This window comes from Tasmannia lanceolata, unplaced genomic scaffold (assembly GCF_043159265.1).
Source record: "Tasmannia lanceolata isolate RefF3 unplaced genomic scaffold, GAP_Taslan_0.1 ptg000004l, whole genome shotgun sequence".
Classification (NCBI taxonomy): domain Eukaryota; kingdom Viridiplantae; phylum Streptophyta; class Magnoliopsida; order Canellales; family Winteraceae; genus Tasmannia; species Tasmannia lanceolata.
In genome coordinates, this window is record NW_027518681.1 from 8,615,158 (window position 1) to 8,637,585 (window position 22,428).

At 36.2% G+C, this 22,428-nt stretch overlaps 1 protein-coding gene across 1 annotated transcript; it reads left to right on the plus strand.

Annotated features, from left to right (window-relative positions):
- Positions 1-819: 819 nt before the first annotated feature.
- Positions 820-19,209, plus strand: LOC143876225 (nodulation receptor kinase-like). Its single transcript, XM_077377947.1, has 14 exons — positions 820-1,562; positions 3,706-4,234; positions 4,729-5,204; positions 5,897-6,047; positions 8,751-8,822; positions 9,671-9,742; positions 9,939-10,013; positions 10,113-10,288; positions 13,093-13,319; positions 14,093-14,219; positions 14,309-14,377; positions 16,081-16,270; positions 16,855-16,987; positions 18,516-19,209. Exons 1-14 carry the CDS (start codon positions 1,412-1,414, stop codon positions 18,852-18,854), a joined length of 2,787 nt encoding a protein of 928 aa, XP_077234062.1. The 5' UTR covers positions 820-1,411; the 3' UTR covers positions 18,855-19,209.
- Positions 19,210-22,428: the final 3,219 nt, after the last annotated feature.

Genomic DNA, 22,428 nt, shown 5'->3' on the forward strand with positions numbered 1-22,428 from the left:
AGAAGTATAGCCCAATAAATGTCTTGAGAAAGTGACTTTCTTTTTATCATTTTTTCTCATAATATGCGAACAGCTAGGCAGAAAGTAACCTTCAAGGTCAATGGTTATAAGACAAATTTTGGGTCCCATATGGGGACATGTACATGAAATCAAGACAGTTGATCTTGTAGATCATCATAGCGCAATCTTTGGGTCCATGTGGGGGCATGTACTTGAAATCAAGACCGTCGATTCTGTAGAGCATCATAAGGGAACCCACATGATCTTGGTCTCATCCTAAACGAATTTCCATGTATAAGATAGTAGTAGACTATGAAAATCAACGGTTTAAAATTTTCAGGTGGAAACCAAAACAAGAATTTTTCGATCAAAGGCCTAGGATCATCTGATCAAGGTGTTCTCAATGCCGTTTGGTTGGATTTATGATTGTACTTCAGATCAACGGCTCCGATCACATTCACTAGGCACCCATAAGTGGGACCCGATAAGTGTCTTTTAGCATTTTCATTGTAATATAAAATTCATCCATAAGCATATGTTACATATGTAGCTTTCTAAGAACGAGTAAATTTTCTGACCGTTTAAAAGGTATAGTGGTATTTTTGAGATTTCGTCCAAGGATAAGGGCCTTTCATTATATCTTCTTTCCCGTTGTTTTTTTAATTCCTCAGCTGGTAAGCAACAAGGAGAGGGACGAAAAATAAAGGATCCCTCCGCCCACTATTTTTTCAAAATTAAAAAATTAAATAAACTAATCCCCCACTAATTAACTTAATTAATTAATAATTTCATCCTCATCTTCCTCCCAATGCTTCTTCAATTCCCACATTTCTCATTATCCTAAGTCAAATCCGCGTGCTTAGAGACTCTAACAACTAGATTTTCGATCCGAATCGCGAGTTCGAATCTCGAAGTTGCTTCTATTGATCACCGATCTCAAAAAAGATTAATAAGATAGATTACTCTTATTACTCTTTTTGAAGGTACAAAAATATGATTATATTTTTCGCTTATCGGAAAAGGTACAATCCTTAGATCCTCCAACAATGTTTACAAGTGTTTCCTTCTCGATGAATATGCGTGATATGACTGATTAGATAATCAATTTCCAAATTACTTATATTTTGGGTTAATTGATTTTCGTGGCTCCGACGTTCAATCATTAGTTGATCTTCCTCGATTTACCGCTAAAAGAAAATCGGTCGATCCAATTGAAGATTAAGTAATTGAAAGAAAGTTCTTCTTAATTGAGGATCGAGTGTCGTTCGATTGGGAAATCGCCACCTTGTGGATCTGTGGAGGGAAAAAATGAAGAGTCAAAGAGTTTGCCTGTGGATCAAAGATATGGGCCTAGAGAGAGGGAAAATTTTGTTAGCAAGGGATGGTTTTTATATGGCATTGATGTTAGAAAATGCTTAGATTTGCAGCATCTGAAGTTCTTTTGGTAATTTTTGTGAGATGGAAATGGAAATGGAGGGCTGTGGATAAGATGGCCTTAGTTAATTTAGGAGGATTGGGATGTCTACTTTGCCTGTTCTTTCATGTAACCTATGCACAAGAAGGTATGATTTCAGGATCAGTTAGAATTTTATTTTATTTTTCATTTTTTAAATTTTCTCTGCCATTGAATTTTTTTCATAAACTTTTGTATATACCAGAATTTGTTCTAAAATGCTTTTAAAATACCTTAATTTCAAAATCCTAACCGTCATCGTCGGCTCACCCAGTCGACTTTCTGTTACCTAGGCCTCTGAGTCTGCATTTAACCCAATAAAGTCAATCAAAAATCATTCTCCCAAGTTATGATGGTCTCAATCTAGTACTCAATCGCGTCAACCAAGTACTTAACTGCAACGATCGAGTACTCGATCGAGCCGTGTCAAGTCGAATAGGATTTGCTTTGGCCACGTTTTGGCTCACATCCACACATATATATTTTGCCCCTCTACAAAATTTAAAGTCAAAATTATGGAAAAATAATCGGTTTCGCCTTTTTTCGCTTGGTTGGAAAGGAAATTTTTTTCTAGAAAAAAAGTGAAAAATAAAGAGGATGCATACCACTTTCCGATAAAGCACCAAAGGCTAACTTGGCAAGGAGAAAATTGCAAAATAGGGGTTAATGAAAATTATACCTAAATTAACCAAACTTGAGTGCCAATTTATTTAATTTAATTTAAGTTATTTAATTAAGTTACGTGCTCAATTACAGTTTTTTTCTAAATTTTCGTCAAGGTGCAGAATGGTAAATACTTAGAAGTGTATGAAAGGCCATTACCACAAGATAATCTCATTAAAAATGTAGAACTACATAGGCTGTTCCCATACCGGCTGAGAAAAATCTTTCTACTCTGTTGCAACAAATTGGTTAAAAAGTCATTCACCACATAAGGTAGATGTAAATCTAGATCTAACGTGAATGCGTTAATATAACCATGCAAATATACTAAAAGACAATTAAGAACTTATCTCAATCGGCCATGGCGGAGGCTGATTTGGGCTGGATCGCCTACTACTTCTCTGGTCGACCTGATCATTAATTGGGAAGATTTCCTTATAGTCAATTAAATAGCAGTAGAGATCAACGTTGCCAGAGCGGGAATCGAAAGTGGGAGTCGAAACGGGAATTGAAAGCGGGAATCGAACGCTCCAGGGAAGAATCCTGCTTCCTTGGTAGACATCACACTAATCATCTATGTCTCAATAAGGATGAGATGCCCTAATTACCCTAATACCCCTTATCAATCACTTTGATCAGTGGGTAACTACTCTAATAATTTCTCATTGATCAATCTAGACTGTTTATCTAAGACCAATGATTGCCCGCATAACTCCTTTTATTTTGTCATAGGTCCCATTCCTAGTTCAATCTACAGGTGAAAGTTTCTACTCTGGGGGAAGACTGAAGTGGGGCTCATATTGGGATGTTGATCCAAACCCAATCTTACTTCTAAAATCCACCGCTCAAACTCAAGTTAACTAATGACACCTTGTTCTACATTATTTATAACTAGATTTCTAGCTTAATATAAGTTTCCAAGAGGGTCTTTATGATAATGGAAGCCCTATCTTCTTCTCACAATGATTGTCACAATCTGTAATAGACAATGACGGAAGTTTAAAACACACAGGAATTCCAACAGAAAAAACAAAGGTTTGTGTATTATTAACTCCCTTATTAGAACTAGTGTTGTGAAACCCCCCCTTCAATAGCAATTTCAGTGACAAAGCAAAGTGAAACATGCAAACACAAGCAAACGCACAAAAACAGAAACATTTACATGGTTCGGCATAAAGCCTACATCCACGGCAAATATGACGAGAAAATTTACAAAAGAAATTGGAGATTACAAGATAAAATCGGTAAGAATACGAAAATAAGCCGTAAAACTCCTTTTACAAAGCGGGTCAAAACAATCTTATTCTAATCAGGTTGAAATCACTTAAATAACGGGGCGGGCCGAAGTACCCAGACCCCAATAAACGGGCTTCTTCTGCGTCGCACACAATATTTCGGAACCAACCAGGTCAACTTCAAGGCACCCAACTCAGCAACTAGATTGAACTCTGAAATTCAGTTTACTTTCTGGATTCAATTAACTAACACGATTTCTTTTTCACATGGCTAATCAATAATTCATAAGTCTCTAAAAAGTACTGTAGATTTTTGTGAATTGGGTGGTCATTGTTCAATTTAATGCCATGCAGGATTTGTGAGCTTAGAGTGTTGTTCTCCATCAAATTGGACTGATCCTTATACCAAAATAAACTGGACATCAGATATCGATGTTTTCCAACACCAAGGAAGATGCCGTTTAGTAACTCTTCCTGAGCTGAATGACACAAATTACAATGAAGCTCGAATTTTCAGCATAGACTCCGGTAACAAGTGGTGCTACAACTTGACAACTATTCGGGAACACGACTACTTGATAAGGGGCACTTTCCTTCATGGCCCAAGTCTGCGAACTTCAACAGATGTCTTCTTTGATGTCTTAATTGGAACCACAAAGATAACACAAGTGAACTCCTCCGTTGATGATTTGGAAGTGGAGGGTGTCTTTAGAGCTACTAATGGCTACATTAACTTTTGTTTAGTAGCGGGAAAAGGCGATTCTTATATTTCAAAGCTTGAATTGAGGCCTCTGAATGATTCTCTTTATCTTAAGGAGAATTCATCTGTTATTTTGAAGGTGGTTAGTAGAGTTGATCTTGGAAACACAGCACATGCCATCAGGTAAACTTCTTTGAACTTGTTTTTAGTAGTCTCCTCTGTGGAAGTTTTTTCCATGGAATATTTTTTTTTTGAAAAGTAAAAAGGAATGCTCTTAGAGACTCGAACCCTTGACCTTTAATATAGAAAATCAAATTTCTTACTAATATTCCCAAATGTCTTTTCATACATGGAATATTTATTTATCAAGTGGTAGGAGAGGGGCAAGGAGAGTGGGAGAGGGAGAGGGAGAGGGAGAGAATTGGGAGGGCATTAGTGGGCACAGGGTGGAAAATAAGGAAAACAAAAACTCTATTCAAACGCAGCTAGTAAGCTAATATTCCATGAAATAAAATTTCATGGTTGTCAAACATGGCCTTAGAACTACTTAGTTGGAAGAGCATTGCTGTTGTTGTTGTTGTTGCCGTAGCTATTGTTCTTGTTATTGTTACCTCTCTCAACTTAATACACTTAAAAGAGTTCATTGACCTAATCACAGCAATCCATCTCATGCTTAGGTATCCACAAGACCCAAATGATCGAATTTGGACCGTTGATGCAAGTTCTAATAAACCATTGATCAACAATGTCTCCATCTATGGAGCTAACACATCTGTTCCTATGGAAGTGCTCCAAAGTGCCGCAACCAATGTGGAACGCTTACAATTCGTTCACGCCGACGTGAACACAAAAGCAAGTGTTCACGACTATCTTGTGTTTCTCTATCTTCTTGAGCTCAATTCCTCCATTAAAACTGGGCAAAGGGTCTTTGATATATATGTAAACGGAGAAAAGTTTTACGAGAAATTCGATATATTACAGAACACCACCTCCAACTACAGAGAAGCAGTTTTGAAGGTTAATAGTACAGATGGGTATCTTAATATCTCCTTAATCAAGGCATCAGCAAATGTTACAGAATTGGGTCCAATCTGCAATGCTTATGAGATCTTCCAAGTGCACAAGAGGGCTGCAGAGACTCTCCAAGTAGATGGTACTGCCCACAAGTCTTCATTTCTTGTACAAACTGTTGGTTTTTCTAATGACTTATTATTTGGAAACTGATATTCAAACCCATATTTTGATACACACAACCCCTCTTCATTTTCAACTATAGGCCTCACCAATTGACTTAAATTCCCAAGGGGGTATAAGCCCATAAAGCACCACCATGCTTTGATAATTGCACTAACTCATCTTGTCCTTTATCATTTAAGCAGCTGTCAAAAGTTATTATTACAGTTCCCAAAAGGCTCTCGGAATCAAATTAAATAAGAAAACTAGAAAAGATAATCTGAGTTTATGCAAATTATCAAAACATGGTAGTGCCAATATCAGCAGCCTAAATAATCCAATAGATATAGGGAAATGATATCAGCACAACCATGTTTTATTATTTGCAGAAACCCAGCTTGTCTTTTCATTTTTAATTGGCTTTGAGAGCTTTTTTGGAAACTCTAATAATAACCTTTGACAGCTCTTTAAACGATAAAAGACAAGACGATTTAGCGCAAATTTCAAAACATGGTTGTGCTGATATCATTTCCCTAGATATATTGGATCATGGGTGTATAGCAGTAGGATCACCCCCTATTATCTCTGGGATGAGATCCTCCCAGTGTGCACTGAGCCGTTATTAAAGATGACCCCTTGTTGTGTATATTCTCTATTTGTGTGTTTTTTCAGTTGATAAAATCGTGGGTGTGAGAAATGAATTTCTTGTGGAAAATCCTGGAAACGTTGTTTTGGGGAGCTGGTCTGGAGACCCATGTCTTCCATCTACCTGGAAAGGCTTGGGTTGTGAGCACAACAATGGAGGCTCTGTCATCACAAAGCTGTAAGTCTCTTCTTTCTCTTTACTTTTCCACTTTTTCCTTCATGGGTCTATGAGAAAATCTGTGTTTTGTTATAGTATAATGCTTTTCATGTTGTCTTGTGCTTTGTTTGTGGGTTTTATGCATCTTGGAATGTATGTTGATGGGTGTCCAGAAATCATGGCATTTTGTTATGCAAGTGCAAGTAGTATGTTTCTGATAGCTCTGTGGATGGTCACTATGTGAATTATCTCACATGAGGCCTTCTATCTGGCTGGAATTTTGATGGGCTGTGGGGGTTTGGTCTGTTAGATAAGGCCTTGTTCGTTTTAGGTTGTGACAACCGATTGCAATCACCATACTGATTACTGGACTCAAAACTAAAAGTAATTTTGAGTCCAATAATCAGTTTGGTGCTCGCAATCGATTGTTGCAATCTAAATTGAACAGACCCTAAACATTTCATACTGTTCTGAAGTGTAGAAAACAGAGAAATTACCTTCTTGAATAAGGATCAAACACGCTTTGCAGTAAGCAACAAGAGGAAGATGCGAGAAACACGGTCACACAAAATAGAAGACAAGATTTATGTTGTTCGGCAATGTGGCTACGCCTAAGGGAGAAGAGTTTCGCTATTTCAATTTTAGGGTTACAAAACTCTCCTCCTTGGCCAAGAAAAATACAAAGAAACCTTACCTCTAACCCTAAAATGTTGCTTATATATCTATGCCACTTCATCAAAAAAATTACTGAAATACCCTTTTAGTGGGAAACCAAAAATTAAATTTTCCTTCAGGGGTGCGCTGCCCCAGAAACCCCGGCATGGGCATGCTGCCCCTGCACCCCAGCTTGACCCGCATGTGTGTCACACACATTCGTCTGTTACGGTCCTGTGTAATGCCAAAAAACAAGACATCTGCACAACAAAAACACTTTTAATAATTCAACTGAATGATGGTTACAGGAAGAAAGAGAGCATACCTTTTAATGGAGGAGTTGAAGAGATGGTGAAATGTGGTTTTTATTTGCATCAATTTACTGATAATTGCGATAATGAGATACCATAATTGAAAAATGGAAACAGATGAGATCTATGTGCAAGACAACTTAAATGTGATAACCTAGGTGCTGGAAAGAGGATGCAAGAAAGATGACTTTTATCAGTAAAGTATGTTCAAAAGATCGATCTTAAATTACTCACTAGAGAAGGATATCCAGGCTATCCAATCAATGGATGAAGCAATTCATTGTAGTGACTTTTGGCAAAAATAGGCAAACTTTGGTCACTTATACATTTATACCTACTAACTAATAGGAGATGACAATCCAAATTGTTAGATATTGCTAACTGCTAAGTAATCCTATGATGAATGCAATTTCCTTGTTGCTGCTTAGTTCTTATTTATACATCAGTTTTTATTCTAATGGTGCGATTGCAATTTGCATTTGATCTGAGTCTTTTCTTCTTTTGTGACATGCATTTGGGGTGCAAGTTTCATATTTTGGGACTTATTATCTATGAAGGTTAGTTGCTGTAAATTGTTTTGCAGTAATATGGTATCAGAGCCAAAGGTCTTGAGTTCAAACCTCCCGGATAGCGAAAATCCACATGTAATGGTCAGCCCAAAGTGGGACCACATGTGCCACGTGTTTGCCAAGTGGGCCACACGTGCGGGGGAGTGTTAAAGTATAAAAGATAAATAACGCCTTTCTCCAACACCTTTATAATTGGTATTGGAGAAGTTTGGTTAGTTAACACCTTTATAATTGGTTCTGCATCTGAATTATATTGTGAATTATATTGTGGTTATTTGAAATTGAGATCTACCAATACCATTGACTTTTGATCGATAGTTTTAGTACACTTTTCATCATAATTTGGATCAGAGTGGCAATTGTAGATTTGTTCTACATTCGTAGAGCTGGTATTGCGAAAATCATTCTCATGCTGGAACAAATTCACGTTGTTATCCAGTACTTGTTTTCTAGAGAGGAGGGGCATTGTGGTCCACAATGATTCTGAACATTATCCGTCTAAACCTTAGAGATGATTAACTTTTTCTTAAGGTACTGTGATTAAATAAATAAGTAGTTTCAGAATTTTATATTCTATTTTGTTCATTAAATGATTAGAACAACTTATTACAACAAGATGCATTGATGCAACCATGAAAGTTCAAATGCTTTCAATCGTGACTAAATATTGTCCGGGAAGGGCTTTTTGGTTTAATGAGTAATGTACACCCCAGTATATTATTATTGCCTAGTACCTGCATCACTAATCAGTCATTACCCTCATCTTCTAGATTCTGTAAGTATTACCAATTATTTTCTTTATCTCATACTTTATTAGCCTCTTTTTGGATTTATATCAGTTCTTCATAGAATTTCCTTTATTGGTTTTTATCCGAGGCAAATTTGAAGATTCTTAGCATCATGACTAAAGATTTGAGGGCTCATTAAATACTAAAGCAGTAATGATAAATTTTTTTAGGTTGCGGATTTCATGAAATGTGGAATTGCATATATGATATTACAGCTTCAAAAAACTGTATATATTGCAGTGAGGGTTTTTATTAGCTTCACATTCTGCTTTCTTTAATTGTATGATTAATTTCTATAATGGATGTCCACAAACTGATGGGTTATTTTCTTATTTCAGACTTAGATATTGTCAAACCATTTCTTAATTATCATATTCTTAATTTTGTTTATTCCTTTTCCAGGGATCTTTCTTCAAATGGTCTACAAGGATTTCTTCCTCCAATCATTGGTGACCTAAAAGAGTTGACGGAAATGTATGAGTAACAATTACACTTCCATAGATCTATAAGTTGATTCTTTGCCTTTGCCAACTGTAAAACTCATGCTCGCACATTTCAATCTCTTCTATGAAGATTTCTTCCTCCAATCATTGGTGACCTAAAAGAGTTGACGGAAATGTATGAGTAACAATTACACTTCCATAGATCTATAAGTTGATTCTTTGCCTTTGCCAACTGTAAAACTCATGCTCGCACAATTCAATCTCTTCTATGAAGTTTTCAAACTTGAGTTTTGGTCACCCCACTGGCACCTTCCACTATTTTCCATATGAAAATCAATATACTCTCTTTAGCTTAACTTGATGCTTCATTTTATAATAAATCTCATCATATTCCTCAGATTCTTATATGAACCGCTAATTAATTTCAGTTGAACAGCCTGCTGAGTTCACTTTTAATGGATCTTTTTACAGACTCGAGCATGCATGCCACATCACTTGTTTCCCAAACCAAGAAATGTTTTGAATTATGAGTTTTGGAACCATTACTGTATTCCTTTAGCAGTTAGCTTGATATTTCCAACTCTTCCAATTTTTCAGTTCTTATTTTTCTTTTTGTGTTTCATTGAATTTATTAGTCCCCAACTAGTTTGGGACAAATGCTTAGTTGAGTTGAGTTGAGTATTGAATGTATTAGTATAGTGATTTTTCAAGTCTCGTTGCACTTCATGATAAGTAATCCAATGTTTAAGTTCAACCATTGTTTGCCATTCAAAAAAAAAAAAAAAAAAACCTTCACCAACCTTACAGCATCACATGTTCTAATGTTTCACTCTTAGTTCATTTTCATGGCTCTAAATTCTTTGGCTCTTCTGCATGCAGAAATGTGCGCGACAATAACATTACGGGGTCGATTCCAGAATCTTTTTCCTTGCTTAGACATTTAACAAACTTGTATGTTTCATCTTGTTTCCTTTGGTGCTTTCCGTATAATGAATCTAAGTTTTGATACGCATCTTGGTTGCTGCCAATCTATTCGAAAACTTCTATAGTTTTCATCTTCCTGCTATTGTTTTGGAAGGTTTACTTATACGAGTTTTGGTTATGAAGTACCTGATTTCAGTTTAAGAAATTGAAGTCTTCCCTACAGGTCCTTCGGGTGCAACCCTCTCTTAAACAACCATCTTCCAGCAGACTTATCACACCGGTCAAATCTTACCACAGAGTACGACTAATTTACATAGCATTTTCAAGATAGCAGAATATGCCATTAGGATGTGGATACTATTTTTATCTGATTTTTTCTTGTAATTCTACTTTTCAGCTTTGGACGTTGTGCTAATGAAGATCCTTCCGGTCCACAGCTTCGACTTAGCAGTTATGCCATAGGCAGTGTTGCAGGTGGATCCATCTTATTTACTGTTGCACTTGGAATTATCTTCACCTGTGTTTATAGACACGTGAAGTATCCTGTTTCAACAAAAAGCTTGGTGGCAAAGAGTGTGTTCCCTAAACTCCCTTTGGCAAAGATTTTCAGAATATTTATATAATAGAAGAGTAGAAACATGCTAAGGCCCTGTTTGTTTAAGATTATGACAGCCGATTGTGAGGGCCAAACCAATGATTGGACTAAAATTTAAACGTAATTTTGAGTCCAATTATAGATTTGGCGCACAATCAGTTGTCATAATCTTAAACAGACAGGGTATAAATGTATAATCAAATTATAATATCACGAGTCATCCTTTCTTGTGAACTTTACTTGAAATAATTGATGTTGAACATAATGGTTCTAGTACATCATTATCTATAAAAAAAAAGATAAAATGTTGATAACAGTTCTAAACTACAAGGAAGAACCGTTGGATAGAATTTGTTTCTTATTAACCAAGTCTGCAGTCTGTACCGAGTCTTTCCATGGGAACTCACATGTTCAAGTAGCTTTTCTAGATCATGCTGTGCTGAAGAAGTTAATGTAATACATGAGCACATCCTTGATTTAAGGGGGGAACTTATGTTGCTATCATAAATAGGGACTGATATTCAACATTAACAAATTAGCTTTGCTGTGCCTCCTCCCATTTCTAAATTTTCATATTCCATGCTGAAGAGGAGATTCTGTACCCTGGAGTTTTTTGTATTTCTTGCCTCTTGAATTGGAGTTTTTGTTGTATTCTCTGTGTTGTTTTTTCTGTATTTAGTCTTGTATTTTCCTGTTTCGGGTTGACTGCCTTATTTGGCCCCTTTGATGATTAATGTAATCTGCAACCATTAAAAAAAGGAGTTTCTGTACAGCAGGTTAAAGGAAAGGATAATACTCATAGAAAAGGTTCATGTTATATTGATATCAATCCATAGCAATTATATCATCACTTTTCATAATCCCATATTTCTACATTAGCCGATTCTTTAGTATTAGTCTTTTCCACCAATTGTATATCTCTAGAGTTCTGGAACAGTTGTCTTTTCTTTTTCTATATTAGTACCTGTTCCGGTGACTGTTTTTAAACTTTAGAAGTATTTATGTTGATATCAGTGCTGGTCCACTAAGGTCCTTTCCCGTTTCTTTTTAATTTTTTAGTTATAGAAGTTTATACATTACAACTTTTAAAGGCATCGGCTTTTGTTTTTCTTCAATGTTTCTACCTGTTACGAGAGAAAAGTAGAGATCTTGGCACACTAATAGCGATGTGAATGTTTGAAGAATTCATGGAGATATGCCTGTGCACAACCTGCATGAACCCAATACTCATACTTGCTGTGTTTCATTTACATTTGTTTTCTTTTTTATGGTACTTTCTAATTCTTTTCTGAGAGCATGCTCCTTGAGCTTGTGCACTTTGCTATTTACATCTTTTGTTCTAAACGGTTTGTTCCTTTTATTCACATTTTAATAAAAGGAACAAACCGGTTTTAAGGATATGTCAAAGCATACAACACTCATAAAATATGTTTCTTCAGGCACCATTCAAGCACTCCCTCACAAGGTTTTAAACTTCAGTTTCAGTGTTGGTTTCTGCCACCACTGAAATTGAAATATTTCGGTTTCAGTGGAAATTTTGGCCGAAATCATGTAAAATTAGTTTAAAAATTTTGGCATTTTTTAAATTTCCATGGAAACGTCTAAAATTTTGGTGGAAATTTTGTAAATAAGCTTAGGAACGAAATTTCAACTAGCATGAAAACGAAATTTCGGAATTTCGGTGAAATTTTGGCCAAATTTAGGTGAACAAAATTTCACCGAAATCCTGTAAAATTCTGATTCATGGTTTAGGCCTTGGCCGAAACTGAAATATTTTGGCCGAAATTTTGGATTTCGGCCAAAATTTAAAACTATGCTCCCTCAAGATTATGGTGGTTCTTCCTGGGAAATCACATATGGGGTATCTTTTTAGCTTATAAAACATTTGAGATTGCCTTTCGACTACTAAATTCTTTAAAGATGGCTTCAAAGAATGAGTGCAAAAAACTCATCCTTTGACTTCTGTTCAGCTTGATCCATTGTCCGAGATGATCTTGAAAGCCAGTTACCCATTCTTCAACCATTTTTCCTCCTGCACCCAATCATCTGAGTAGAACAAGAACATATACAAATAAAGGAGAAAGAAGGACACTGAATAGCAACTGCATAAGCTATTTCCATGTTTCCTGTCAGAATCCTCAAGATCCTATTTTGCATCGAGTAGTTTATACTTTTACATTACAATCGTTGTTGATGGAATCTAAAGTTTGTGACCTCAAATAATCCTACCTAATGCTTATGAGTTCTGATGAGCAACTGAGGATGAACGAGAATAATGCGGATGATTGGTGTCATGGAAGTTCATTTCTAGTATAAGTTTGAGAGGGCAAACTTATGGTGACCAATTGGTGTCACTCTCTCATAATGTAATATGAGGAGAAAAGATCTAACAATGGGCATTTTTCTTGGCTATTATTTTTCAGTTGGTATGTTTTTCTATGAGGGATACCACATTTATTCAAGAAACATAAGTTCAAACCTAGCTCCTTTATGAGACCTCATTGCGAAGTTCGATTTTCTTTTTCTTTTTATCATACTATACTGTAAGTCTGTAACTGAAGTGAATTTTTGTGATTCATTATTGCATTTTAGACTTATCTTTTGTATGTTTATAGTAATTTTGGTGACATTTGAAATCACTAGAGCTTTTTATGTAAATTAGTCGTTCTGCTATTTTGCAAAAGGGAGATGATATCTTCACTCCCTTGTTTTGATGTTGGCTCGACTCTTTTTATTTTGATTATTTTACCTGAGTGTGCATGTCTCCCAAAACATCATGCAGATGCCATCTTCGCTTTGCCGAGCATGGATGACATCGATTTGAAGCCGATATTGATACAGGCCTTTTCTCTGGAATCTATTGAAACTGCCACATGCAAGTATAAAACCATGATTGGTGAAGGGGGGTTTGGAGCTGTTTACCGTGGAACTCTCCCCCATGCTCAAGAAGTGGCTGTCAAGGTCCGGTCAGCTACCTCAACGCAGGGAACCCGTGAGTTTGAGAATGAGGTAAACTATTATGTAATTCTACTTCCTCTTAGAACTTTGCCATATTTACAGTGGGACCAGCTGTTTTTTGTTGTTAGGGATTCTTTACTTATTTAGCATACTAAATATTTTTTCCGATACTGATGATATAAATATCGGAAAGTCACTGATTTACAATAGAGTGCAATATATTCCCTTTATCATTATCTTACCATCGTATTTCGATCTTATTTCTAGCTGCTGTTATGTCGTAATATGGTACAATTTTTTTTTTTTTTTGAGGGGCATAAAAATATTATTAATGGCTCAAATGTCCTATAATCCGATTATCCTGTGTTTCAGTCATCATAATCCGCCGTGCTTAATTGTGGTTTACTTATTTTATTTTTAACTGCAATATTATTCTTTTTTTTTTGCTGATGGTTTTATACTGCTGAAAACCGAGAGATATCTAATCTTCCTAGAACTGGATCAAACTCGATGTGTAGCTAACGACAAGATGAGATGTAAGAAACACAAACACATAAAGCAAAAAATACAAAATTTACATGGTTTGGCAAGGTGCCTACATCCACAGAAAAAGAGAGTTTCACTATGTCGATATTAGGGTTCAAAACTCTCCTTTCTACTTTTTCTCTCAGCTTGGAAAACACCTATTGCACCCACATCCCTAATATGTGGCTTGTATATTGATGCCACTGCATCAAGAATTATCAAATATGCTTACAGCAAACCGAAAATTAAATGCATATTATACCTTCGTAAGGTTTATGATATTTGTTGTGTGCGTGCAGCTAAACCTTCTCTCGGCCATCCGGCATGAGAATTTGGTTCCTCTACTTGGATACTGCTGTGAAAAGGACCAACAAATTCTAGTTTATCCCTTCATGTCCAACGGTTCTCTACAAGATCGACTCTATGGTACTCCATCTCATGCCAATAGTTTTAGCAAATTTCCATTTGTTTTTCTCTTGCATTTTGTCCTTCTGATCTTAACTATTTATTCACAGGGGAAGCAGCAAAAAGAAAATCTCTGGACTGGCAAACCAGACTGTCCATCGCACTTGGTGCTGCTCAAGGCATGTGAAATACTAATGAATTTGCTTCTTGTTGATATTTCATTTTTATTCTGTTTGCAAGCATTAGTAAAACCAGCGTGCAAAAAATGCTTACTATTGTTCTTTGTTACTAATGGATTTGCTTCTTATTGATCTTTCTGCCCTTTCTTTATTTTCTGCAACCATCAACTGTCGAACTTGTTGGTTGCAACTAAAATGAAGTCCCGGAAATGAGACGAGTATGCTAAAACTGCTTTTGCCTTCTGATCTTTTCTTAAACAATATATATATATATATATATATATATATATATATATATATATATATATATATATATATATATATATATATATTAAAACTCCCCTGCATCATCGTATACTCCCCCGAGTCGACTCTCTTTTCCCTTAGCTGCTTTCCGCATTTTGCCACCGCGTTTCACATTTTGTTCTACAGAGTCAATAAAAACACCTTTGACTCTTATGAGTTATGACCACGTCAACCGAGTACTCAGCCTCGTCAATCGCGTTCTTGACCGTGTCTGCGAAGAGTCAACAAGGATTTTTCTTGTCCAAATTTTTACCCGCATCCACGTTTTTAAACACTGATGTGTGTGCGTGCGTGCGTGTGTCAAAGAAGAAAAATGTAAAGAAAAGACATATCTGGTAGATAAATGTGGAATTCTTATAACATGCATGGATTCCCAAGAAAAAAATGTGCAATCACAAAAGTATAAGTGGGGGCTACTTGTTCAGTGATCCAACCCATTTATCTACTAAGCCTTGCTACGGATGGGGGCCTTTAACAGAAACTCTCTCCCATGTTAAGTTTTATCCGTTGTCACAAATATTTGTCTTGGTAATTTCTCTTAAGGCTGTATCTCATGATATTTTTTTTTGGATATTTTGGTTTATATAGGGAAAATTGAAAAAATGAAATATATAATGTATAAAATTAATAAATTTAAGAACAAGATTTGGGAAACAAATTATGTCATGAATTTGACTCAAATTTTTTGTATTTTTTGTAAAATAAAATATGGAGATATCTTGATATTTTTAGAATCTCAAGAAATTTTCAAGATTTTGTTGTTTTATCAAAAAATATCTATCACGATATTTTCAAAACTATTGGTGATATTTGTAAGTCCCTGACTTTTCACCTACAACAAAGTTTCTCTACTTTTTCCTTGAAACATAATGGTTAGTACTGCCAGTGGGTGGTTTGATTTGGTTATTAAGGAAATTCAGTCAGGCACATCAGGAAAATCAATGGATCTTTTCGAAGTTATTTTATAGGCAATTTTGGTTTTAGGGGAAAATCGCATATGATTTCTATTTTTTTCCCTTTCCATTTTTGTGGAAGTAACATACTACAGTCATTAGATACAGAAAGTGTAACTGTAAATAGGGATGTAATCGGCATGGTGCAATCTTTGCCCCTATTTGATCTTTTTTTTCAATACATTTCTTTTATTTCATTTGTATTAGATGGTAGTGCAAATTAAACTGTACGAAACCTTGAAGTTCGACAAAAATATCTCTAATTGATATAGATATATACCTTATGGCTATTTCAAGAAGATAAGAACACCTACCTAAATATCATTTGTGCATCTGTGAAAGTTGTTTCTTCTACTCCCCAAAAATTCAGGTTTGTTTTTATACTATTTGATATTAGATTATTAATTTCAGAAGTTCACATTTTGTTGTCTACCATGATTTCAGGTCTAATGTATCTGCACACATTCGCTGAACGCTGTGTCATACACAGGGATGTAAAATCAAGCAACATTCTTCTGGACCACAGCATGTGTGCCAAGGTGGCAGATTTTGGATTTTCCAAATATGCCCCTCAAGAAGGAGATAGTGGTGTTTCTTTGGAAGTAAGAGGAACGGCTGGATACTTGGACCCGGAGTAAGTTTGAATTATTCTTTCTTCCTTTTTTTCATTTTTTCCTTTTTCTTTTTTGAACAATATTTGTTTCATTTTACCGAGACAACTAGATACAAAGGGACCCCGTTAAGGGACTAGTTTATTACTATTAAAATCAGACCCTTTGTTTGGAAATAGTTTTCATTGGCCTGTATATGATTTCTTCTGCTAATTAAAATAACTATCCTCAATTTTTTACTTTTTATATATTTTGATAATTTTATCATCAAAGTCAATTGAAAGCCTTCTGCAGTTAATTACATTAAAAATATCAAAATTGAGATCCAAGTAACTGTATAAATTAAGCTCAAGTGACCCAATTGCTTATCTATGTTTCATATTTTTCATGGCTCGTTCACCATCTCTGAGTCAATTGGCCGATTCAGAATTCCTCTGGGTGATTTGATTCTGATGATGATTTTATTCCCAACTTTTTGTCATTAGGAATATGATATTTTAGCAAAATTATTTCTCTGGGAATCTTAAATGCTGGTTGTATTCACTGAAATACATCTAAAATCCTAAATTTTAAACCCTGGTCTATCTATTTGATTGTTGCTTTGCAGGTACTATTCTACCCAGCACCTATCTGCCAAAAGTGACGTCTTTAGCTTTGGTGTGGTTCTTCTAGAAATCATTACTGGTCGGGAGCCTCTCGACTTACAGAGACCACGCAATGAGTGGAGCCTAGTTGAATGGGTATGGCTTCAATACAACATATCCTTCTTGCTTCTAAAATATTATTACAGCCTGTTGTGTTTATTATTTGAATTCAACTCACATTCAGAAACTTAGGGCCTCTTTGGATACCTCTAAAAGTTATTTACTCATTTGCATATAATTTTATATATGCAAATGGTCTTAAAAGTTAAATATAATTATTTTCAAAGAATGGTATAAAACATGAGAAATGATATAGTCAATGGCTTCAGAATGGTCCTTAATGTCCCATTTTGAAATAAGATTAAATTAAAATAATATTAATTGTAAATAAGCATCAATTTTGGTGGGGCCTTAATGTCCCATTTGTAAATAAGATTAAATTAAAATAATATTAATTGCAAATAAGCATCAATTTTGGTGGAATCTAAAGAGGCTATTAGATGTTATAGTACTCACTTTATCATGCCATGATAGTTGCACTTCTATGCCAGTCCTGCTATGAGCATTGTTGCATTTCAATCACTTCCTTAATGTCAAATATTAAATCTACCATCCTATGAATCATAATTCCAAGAATTTCAATTCAATTCAACAAAGCCTTTGTCCCAATCATAATTCCAAGAACTGATGAAAAAACTTCTTAGAACACTTCTGAAAGAAATTTCTTTATCTTTTAGAGGAAACCATCAAACAAGGCATTGCTTGTGATCCCAAGGCATTTCAGATATATTTCCTGCCTCACATTTTTTTCAAAAGAAATTTCTTTATCTTTAGAGGAAACCATAAAACAAGGCAGTGCTTGTGATCCCAAGAATTTCAGATATATTTCATTTCTCACATTTTTTTTCAAAAAAGGAAGAGATTCAATATTTCCCCTCAAAAAACATTCATTCTAGTGTTTTTGACTTGATATGCCCTTTTCTCATTTTCTAATAGAAGTATTCAATTGCCTTCTCAGGCAGGTGTTATCACTTATACGATAAGTTTGACTCTCATGTTGCCATGTGTACAAGGGGTACGTTTGTTATCTAATAAGAAAAATAGGGGCATTCTGGTCATGCAAAAACTGTTATTAATGTGTTGTTAGACATAGGGTGCAATAGGGAAGACTGCTAGGCCACCCTTTTGTAGTTACAGGAAAACAAAACTCCGTTTTCTTGAGGAAAACGTTTTAAACACGTTTAAGATGTGTTTTAAATGTATTAAACACGTATTTTTGGCCAACTTTCCACCTTTACCACTACTGTATTTTGTAAATTAAAATATTTTAAATGCATTTTGGTGTTTCTGTTTTTTCGACTACGTTTGTTTGAACCAAAACCATATTAAACTCGATTTTTTGCCGCCCTGTTTTATTGCCAAATCATGTTTTACTAACTATGATCTCTATATTCAAACTCATAACTTTTCTTTTGGTTGTTCATGGCTGACAACAAGTTCTTAACCTCCCTGTTTTATCATGGAAAGATGGACATGGTTGTCGATGGCCAACTTGGGTTAGATCTCTCAATAGGAAGGCATGTAAGGTATCCTCTAACGCAAATAATACCTTCCTTCTGTGCAGGCAACACCATTTATCAGAGACGGAAGGATTGAAGAAATTGCGGATCCAAGTATAAAGTCAGGGTACCATGTAGAAGCAATGTATAGGGTGGTGGAAGTGGCATTGGAATGCATTGAGCTGTACTCTGCAAGTCGGCCTTGCATGGTAGACATTGTTCGGGAACTGGAACATGCGTTGATAATCGAGATTAATGCTTCGGAATATATGAGGTCAATCGAAAGCATGGGAGGATCCAATCGCTTCATATCTCTTGAGAGGAAAGTTGTTGCCACCACTCCAACTGTATCAGAACCTTCCCCGATTTTCTCTCAACAGATTGCTCCTCCACAACCCAGATGATAGATACTTTGATAGATAATCCGGGTGACATGAACTGGTAAATACTTTACGGAAAATTCAGAAAGAAAGAAAGGTGAGCTGCTATAGAACTGTAAGTGACTAAGTGTATTAACTGATGCAACTGAATTTTACTGAAGCATAAGGAGGATTTTGTCTCTACACATATACTCTCTTTTCTTTGTTAGATAAAAACTGTGCTCCCAACATATCATAGAACAATGGTGTAGCTGCAATCTGTGCAGCTTTACGTAGCCAGTATTCATGTTGTTTTTCTAAGGATTGCTCCTCAAACTCTTACTGCATTCTCTAATGTCCTTGCTCATATTTCTTGATTTTAAGATTGTTTTGTACACTATACGTCGAATCTTTGGTTAGCTTTGTCTTATTTTCATCCTACTCCCTCAATGTTGTATGAAGGATTATCTAGTAGTGCTTACAGGTGACCTACCAATACTATTTGGTTTGAGAATAATTAAGTGGGGATAGCTTTCTGTGCAGGTTTGGACACTTAGAATTGTTTTATCCTAAATGGCAAAAATAACTTCTAGTTGGTTGTGTCCTCTGGTGAAGAATATTATAGTGTCTAGTAGTATTCCTATGATCTCAATGTGTAGCTATGCACATGATAGGAACGGCCTAATCTGCTAGCTTAACTAGGACTTGAATTTTCTAAGAAAGTTATTATGAGGATTGAGGAGAGAGAAAGAGTTCGAGAGAGGTTTTTCCACAATTGAGAGGTTGAGTTACCTCTGTTCGGATAAGTGGATTTCAGAATCCAGGTTTTAGTTTGAAAGCAATGTAAAATTCTGGATTTTACAATGGAAGTAGGTTGCAGATGAAGTGTTTAAGTGAGAAATCCAGGTCTTAGAAATTTCTCCCCTATCTTGAGATTTCTAAAACCTGGAAAAGGGCCGATCTCCTACTCTCTCGCTCGACAAAAAGAAAAGCCAGAAATGGGAAAACAACGGACGGTCTCCTTTTTAGTCTTCCATCCACGATTTTGAGGAAATCCATGATTCTAAAATCCGCGTATCCACACAGCTTTCTACAATTGAGAAGACAGTGAGTTAATCTTTTTGTAATCCTTGTTTTCTCTACAATTAAGAAGAGGGTAGGGGCTACTGAGGTTGAGTTAATCTTTTTCTAATTCTTGTTTTTTCTACAATTGAGAAGGGAGTAGGGTTAAGTGGTTGAGTTAATCTTTTTATAATCCTTGTTTCCTCCACAATTGAGAAGAGGGTAGGGGCTACTGAGGTTGAGTTAATCTTTTTGTTATCCTTGTTTTTCTCATCTAGTGAAAATCAATTCTTATCTCGTGAATGTGGTCATCTAACCACCTGTATCTTGTGTATGAGTATGCATCATTCCATTGTCCTGCACAGTTTAGATTGCATTTGGGCTTTTGTTTTACAACAGATTCATCATGGTCTCAATCTAGAATTTGAACGGGCTAAGCAATTCAAAAATCATTTTATAAAGAACTATTTTTGTTCATTTATATGAGGTGGTTTCACCTTAAAAATCATTTTAAGGGCTGTTTGGATACATGGATTTTAGAATCCAGGTTTTAGTTTGAAAGCGGTGTAAAATTCTGGAATTTAAGTAAGAAATCCAGGTTTTTGAGATTTCTAAAACCTGGAAACACCGGATGATCTCCTACTCTCTTGCTCGACGAAAAGAGGAGTGAGAAATCAGAAAACGACCGACGGTCTCCTTCTTCTCTTGTCTCCAATCTAGGAATTTGACAAAATCCAAGATTTTAAAATATTGATATCCAAATGGCCGTTAAGTGTGTTGCCCAAGAATCAGCCTCTCATTCTTTTCCGAAAGGCTGATTCTTAGGCAAGATGGTATGTAACAATTCAAGGGCAATAACCCATATAGGAAGGTCCTACAAATCAAAGGGGTCAGTACCATCATATGACCCCAGTACTTCAACAGTAGAAGAAAGGGTTGTCATTCATAAAAGAAAAGGAAAAGAAGAGGGTTAAAATATTTCTGCCCTCTTAGAAATCAAACAAACATTGTTCTTCTCCAAAAACTAACAACCAAATACGACTGAGTCGTAAACAACTAAGAAACCATCGCTCGTGCTCGCATACCAAATTTTGATAATGGCACCACAGTCCCCCATCCGGCTTTCAATCTATGTGGCATTAGTTTTTTTAATCGATTATACAAAAAAAACCATTTCAAAACGATTCCAAAATTCAGGCAAAAAATGAGGGTGCACATCTCCTAAAATCTCTCAGTAACAGACCTGAATTTTATTTCAACACGTCTCCTAAACGTGAATTTATGTGGTGTAAGCCCCTCTAGTCCCAAATTTTTCAAAAAGAACTGTAGGGACCACACTATAGGATGATCCAAGCCGTCCATGTGATGGACCACAGCGTAAATATAGGTTGTGCCCATAAAATCATTTCCATATGATGATCCAAGCCCTTCGATCCATAGGGTTCCCTGCAGTTCCTCTACTGTACGGACCACACTATAGAATGATCCAAACTGTCCACGTGATGGGCTACAACGTACATAGGTTTTGCCCAAACAATCATTTCACATGCATCATGTTTTGTAAGCCCATGCATGCATAGGGCACACCATTTACACATCATGTTTTGATGTGGAGGGCTCCATCATCCCAACCTAAACTCATGCATGCATAGGGCACACCATTTAACACTTCATGTTTTGATGGGTTCATTGGGCCTAGGGGGCAACTAGGATCGAGTTCAACCCGAAAAAAAGTTGGGTTGGGTTCGCGTTGGGGGTTTGGGCAACCCGACCCGAGTGAAATCTAACATTTTTTATAAATTTGCTTTTTGTAAGTTTAAAAACTCGGGTTGGATTGGGTTCGTGTTGGAAAAAGGGTTCCTCAGGTCGTGTCTAGTTGAACCTCATCAGGATGGAAATCGGGTCAGGTCGAGTTCAGGTTGGAAAAAAGGGTTTCTCGGGTTGGGTCGGGCTGGCCTCAACCCAAACTGAGTTGCACCCCTAATTGGGCCACCATATTGGGGCCCACCATTTCCACCCAAATCCATTCGTAAGGTGGGGACCTTTATTTTACATCTTCGGATCCACCATCTCCACCAAACCCACTCATAGTGTGTGGAGCCTACTATTTTACATTTCATGTTTTGATATAGTGGGCCCACTACTTTACTCCATGCACAGGTTTCTTAGGTAGTGTCTTCTTTCTTTCTTTTTCTCTTCCGCTTGGGTTTTATATGATGTAAGCCCGTACTATATGGCTTACACCATAGGATGATACCAACCGTCCATTTGATGGACCACAACGTATCGGGGGTTGGGATCATCCTATGCATATGATTTGGGGACACAACCTATTTACTGTGTGGCCCATCTAATGGACGGTTTGGGTGATCCCCATACAATACCTTTTGAAAAATACCATATAAAATCAAAATCTCGGGTCAGAAATGGGATGGCATCCACAAATGGTATGTGCACCATTGCTTACTAGTCAAGATAATTATAGAAGGAAATAGTCCTAATCTAACCTACTTTCCTATTCTCTCTTGATTACCTCTTCCCTAATTTATCTAGTTGC